This window comes from Penaeus japonicus, unplaced genomic scaffold (genome assembly GCF_977035675.1).
Source record: "Penaeus japonicus unplaced genomic scaffold, GWHDUDI00000001_assembly GWHDUDI00000002, whole genome shotgun sequence".
Classification (NCBI taxonomy): Eukaryota; Metazoa; Arthropoda; class Malacostraca; order Decapoda; family Penaeidae; genus Penaeus; species Penaeus japonicus.
Genome location: NW_028234404.1, coordinates 40493965 through 40498964, shown reverse-complemented (window position 1 = coordinate 40498964; position 5000 = coordinate 40493965). Strand labels below are relative to the sequence as shown.

Sequence of the window (5000 nt, the reverse complement as noted above, 5' to 3'; positions counted from 1 at the left end):
CAAAAATACACACCTAATCCGATTTCAACACCTCCAGTGGACGTCCAAAAATATGCCCATTACCTCTCTACTGTTCGAAACCAAGTTGTTTATGCAAAGGACATCCATACTGCCCTTGTGGATGCTGCCACTAGTATGTCAAACATGAATACTACAACAATGACAACTATGGATAGCAGCAATTGATATCGGCTTTCATATTTCTGTAAAGTTCGTCATTAAATATAAATGTAAACATGGTTTTCTTTATCCTTACATTTTAACCCATTCTAGCCTTGAATGTCACAATGCCGGGGCTTTCAAATTATTAGGCCTAAATCAATTAAATGGCTGGCACAATACTGTGCCGCCCGGCCACTGGGCTTTTGAGTGAGCGGTACAGTACTGTACCACCCGTCCAGAGAGGGTTAATGCCTCTTCCCCCTAGTTTGTAGATCAATGAATCTTGTATTTCAGCAGGAAAAGTCTTGGTAAGGCTTTGCTAAACATGGTTAGCTATGACATCTTACCTTTAAAGATTTACTCAACTTCAATTTGTGCTTCTAGATCTTTATTTTCATGGGTTCATATTTAGTGGACAAGTAATTTCTACAATATCAAGTTCATTTTTAAATATCAACCTTTTAATGTACAGCCCAATTATCAAATTTAAACTTGCATGGACATAATTCCCCTACGCAATTCAATTCTAAAGGTATTTAGAGCATGGCCATGTATATTAGATATTGCAATATCTGCTTCACAATATTATTCTTGTTTCAATTGAAGATACAAAGTTTAAATTTTACACCAACATTTAATGCACAAAGAGCAATTTTGTATTCAGCATGAAACTCAAATGGAGATACAGGCAGAGAGAAATGCCTCTTCAATAGGTCTACAAACTATTGAAGGAAATGTTATTCCTGTTTATCAAACACTTCCATTAATTAACTTGAGATTGATGAACTTAGAATTATGGGAGTAATAATACTGTGTCCTTAAACTTTCTTCCAGAAAATGAAAATGGGTCACAAATAAATCAAATACATCATTAGGTTTATTTTATAAAAAAAATTATTCATCTTAAAGACTAGATAACACAGTAAAACTCTATGCCTTTAAGATGTAGGTTACTTCTTCTTGAGGGCCTTTTCTGCGGCCTTGGTGGTCTTGCCAGACTGATCCTTCTTGTTGACCTCCTTGATCACACCCACAGCCACCGTTTGCTTCATGTCACGCACAGCAAAACGTCCAAGAGGAGCATACTGTTGGAAGGTCTCCACGCACATGGGCTTGCTGGGAACCATCTTGACGATGCACGAGTCTCCAGACTTGACGTGCTTGGGTCCTGCCTCCAGTTCCTTACCAGTACGCCTGTCGATCTTGGTCAGCAGTTCAGCGAACTTGCAGGCAATGTGAGCGGTGTGGCAATCCAGCACAGGTGAGTAGCCAGCCTGGATCTGGCCAGGGTGGTTCAGGACGATCACCTGGGCAGTGAAGTCAGCGGCTTCCTTGGCAGGGTCGTTCTTCGAGTCGGAAGCCACGAAACCACGCTTCAGATCCTTCACGGACACGTTCTTCACGTTGAAGCCAACGTTGTCTCCGGGGACGGCCTCGGTAAGAGCTTCGTGGTGCATCTCCACAGACTTCACCTCAGTGGTAGGGCCAGTGGGGGCAAAGTTGACAACCATACCTGGCTTCAGGATACCAGTCTCCACACGGCCCACAGGCACTGTTCCAATACCTCCAATCTTGTATACGTCCTGCAAGAAAAGGAAGACCACATTAGTACCTCATATTGGAAATTGGAATTACTGCAGCAGAAATTATCCTTTCGTTACATTTACTTGCCAAAACTTGGTTCAATCTACTTTAGGCATTTACATCTAGATTTAACAAAATCATTAAGAAAAGTCAAGCCAGGACGATGCTTACCTGAAGGGGAAGACGGAGGGCCTTGTCCAGGGGTCTGGTGGGGGGCTCGATGTTGTCCAGAGCATCGAAGAGGGTCTCGAATTCATAGTTGTCGCTCTTGCGAGAGATCTTCTGCTTCTTCCACCAACCCATGTTCTCGGACTTCTCCAGCATGTTGTCGCCGTTGAACCCGGAGATGGGGATGATGGGGACAATAGCTGGGTTGTAGCCGACCTTCTTGACGTAGGCGCTCACTTCCTTGTGGATTTCCTTGAAACGTTCCTCGGAGTACTTGGGCTCGGTGCTGTCCATCTTGTTGACGGCAACAATCAGCTGCTTTACACCCAGGGTGAAGCACAGCAACACGTGCTCGCGGGTCTGCCCGTTCTTCGAGATGCCAGCTTCGAACTCGCCAGTACCGGCGGCAACGATCAGCACAGCGCAGTCAGCCTGGGAGGTTCCCGTGATCATGTTCTTGATGAAATCACGATGGCCAGGGGCATCGATGATGGTCACGTAGAACCTGTTGGTTTCGAACTTCCACAGGGCAATGTCGATGGTGATACCACGCTCGCGCTCAGCCTTCAGCTTGTCCAGCACCCAGGCGTACTTGAAGGAGCCCTTGCCCATCTCGGAGGACTCCTTCTCGAACTTCTCGATGGTACGCTTGTCGATGCCACCACATTTGTAGATGAGATGACCGGTCGTGGTGGACTTGCCAGAGTCTACGTGGCCCACCACCACGATGGAAATATGGATCTTCTCCTTGCCCATGGTTGCGAGTTAGAACGAGTTAGACCGGAAGCTCGTTGATCTGGAAAAATGGGGAAGTATGTCAAATTTCCTAAAATATGAATTTATAGTGTTAATCCAACTGCACAGCTTAAAAGTAATAATTGAAAATAAATACGCAAGACTTAGGATATATAGCAAGTTAACATTTTAACATGACCTTTTAAGCTACAAGTTTTACATTTCTGGTAATCATAATACATTCTATAGGTTAATAACTTCTTTGCTACCCAATTTAAATAGAAACTGGAAGGAACTAATGTAACAAAGCAGTAACCAAGTGCAAAACACGGTCCCATATGGTGGTGGTGGGAGCCGGCACACCCGACCAGCCAGCCAGCCACGCTTTCCGGGCGTGGCGGCGGCGTCGTCTTATTTCTGGTCAAAATACACCTTAGATTTTGTGAAACTTAGAAAAAAGAGCCTATGCTATGCAAGTGGTAAATACGTTTGCATGTTTTAATGGACCTTAGACTAATTTATTCCTCCGTTATACCCCCTCCCTCCCTCACCCCCACCCCACACCACCCCTCCAACACCAGCCGGCATGTTAACAAGGCAACTTTCTTGTTTAAGAACTTATTAAAAAGTTGTAAGAACAAAAACATACCAAGTCATAAAACGGTAAAAGAGCGATTCACTCCTCACCATCGGTAAAGCATGGTGGGGGAAAAAATTACAGAACAAAAGAACTTGTTGCCAGAAAACAGCTGCACGGACAGACGGCTGGCTCACCATACGCAAAATCCCAACGAAAAATCCCTCAAAACCCAAAAATAACCAACCCCAAACCTACCACACAAACACCACAACATACCCCAGGCTTCGCTCCCAAAAGTACCAAGACACTCACCAAGAAGAGGTTTGACTAGAATCAAGCTTTGTAATCCGAGGCAGCCCAGGCGCGTGCGTACTGCTCAGAGAACCGGGCTCGACTGACGCTGGAGGAGCCACGCGGTCACTTGTCACCATGTGACTCACGAACCGCACTCCACGTGGTGTAATACCGCTTCGATTAAAGCCCTTTAAACAAGTGACGAGCTCACTTTTGTGGAGTGGATAAAATGAGAAAATTCATTCCTCGAGAGAAAAAAAATAAAAGCCAATGTGAAAGCACGTATAAAGAAAGGATTGGTGACGTCATCTGACGTCAGGAACATGCTAGTTCCAGACCAATCAATTTCTCGATTCACCGCCATATGGTTTATCCTTCGTCCGATAAAATTATGGATATTTGGATGTCCATTGGTATATAACTGGGTAACAGGTATCTAAGCTTACTCGAATGAAATAAAAAGTATATAGAATGTGATTTTACTGCACATAATTATCTACTGTTATAAAACAGTCTTGATTTCCCTGTATAAATGGGCGTAAACATTTTTTTGCGGCACGTTTCATTTTCGATCACAACCTTGTTACATTACTGGAGTTTTTGAACAGTTCCCCGATTATATAAGGGAAAAAATACAGGCAAAATCAAATGGTAATTCAATAAAATCGGGATTTAAAACTTATCCTACATGTGTATGGCAATCAAGTTCCCACGGGAAGGCCCCCCCCCCCCCCGCTCCCTTTGACCCCGTCACATCCCATGGGCCCTACAGACGGTAGATACAGTTTTTGGCTTTAGCTTCAAACATTGCGGTATCTTCCACTCTTGAACCAAGGCTCAAGATTTACCAATATACTGTACAGGTGAAACAAGAGCTACATTCATTCAGACGAATAATGAAATGCCATGTTGCGCCCAATAAATTCGAGGGATAGTTACTAGAAACCCGTTTATATGGTCTGCGTTCAATGTATTTTATCATTTTATTTTTCCTAAATGTACTTTATTTAATAACATACATGACATTAATAGTGGTCTCAATTCACGCATTACAACTATAACTGACATACACTGCAAGACAATAGCTGCTAAATAAGCAATTTGAACTTTCAAGCTAGGGGTGAAATGTTGTAGTCTACCGATTAAATAACTTAACACTAAAAACTTGATAATGCACATTAGCAACACATACAACTGTGTCGTATACTTGGTAACTACTAACCACCTAATCGCCATTTAACTATTTCTGTGGACTAAAACTTACAGCAAACGCATAATGTGTAACATACGCTCCTTATTCCTCAAAATTACAATACTTTCCGTAATTAAGTGTGTTCCATCTAAACCGGTCTCGACAAAAGTCATCGGGCTTTGCATTGAATTCACTTTCAAAACAACCCTTTCGGCCGCCCGTGTTTGTCAACATAGGCGATACCCACGTGTTTGTTTAAGGACGTCAACTCATTTCAAAACGCAA

The 5000-nt window shown here is 43.1% G+C and overlaps 2 protein-coding genes across 2 annotated transcripts in view; one reads left to right on the top strand and one right to left on the bottom strand.

Annotated features, from left to right (window-relative positions):
* Window positions 1–235, top strand: part of LOC122259199 (mediator of RNA polymerase II transcription subunit 29) — a 21872-nt gene extending 21637 nt beyond the window's left edge. Inside the window, exon 5 of the mRNA XM_086545554.1 lies at window positions 1–235. This exon is cut by the window's left edge and continues 99 nt beyond it. Coding sequence (XP_086401680.1) covers window positions 1–186 — 186 coding nt within the window. The 3' untranslated portion in view covers window positions 187–235.
* Window positions 236–1026: 791 nt separating this feature from the next.
* On the bottom strand, window positions 1027–3612 carry LOC122259198 (elongation factor 1-alpha). The gene is made up of 3 exons (XM_043025823.2): window positions 3542–3612; window positions 1918–2710; window positions 1027–1745 (listed from the first exon to the last, which is right to left on the bottom strand). The coding sequence occupies exons 2-3, from the start codon at window positions 2668–2670 to the stop codon at window positions 1113–1115; spliced, it is 1386 nt and encodes a 461-aa protein (XP_042881757.1). The 5' UTR covers window positions 2671–2710; window positions 3542–3612; the 3' UTR covers window positions 1027–1112.
* Between the last annotated feature and the right edge of the window lie 1388 nt (window positions 3613–5000).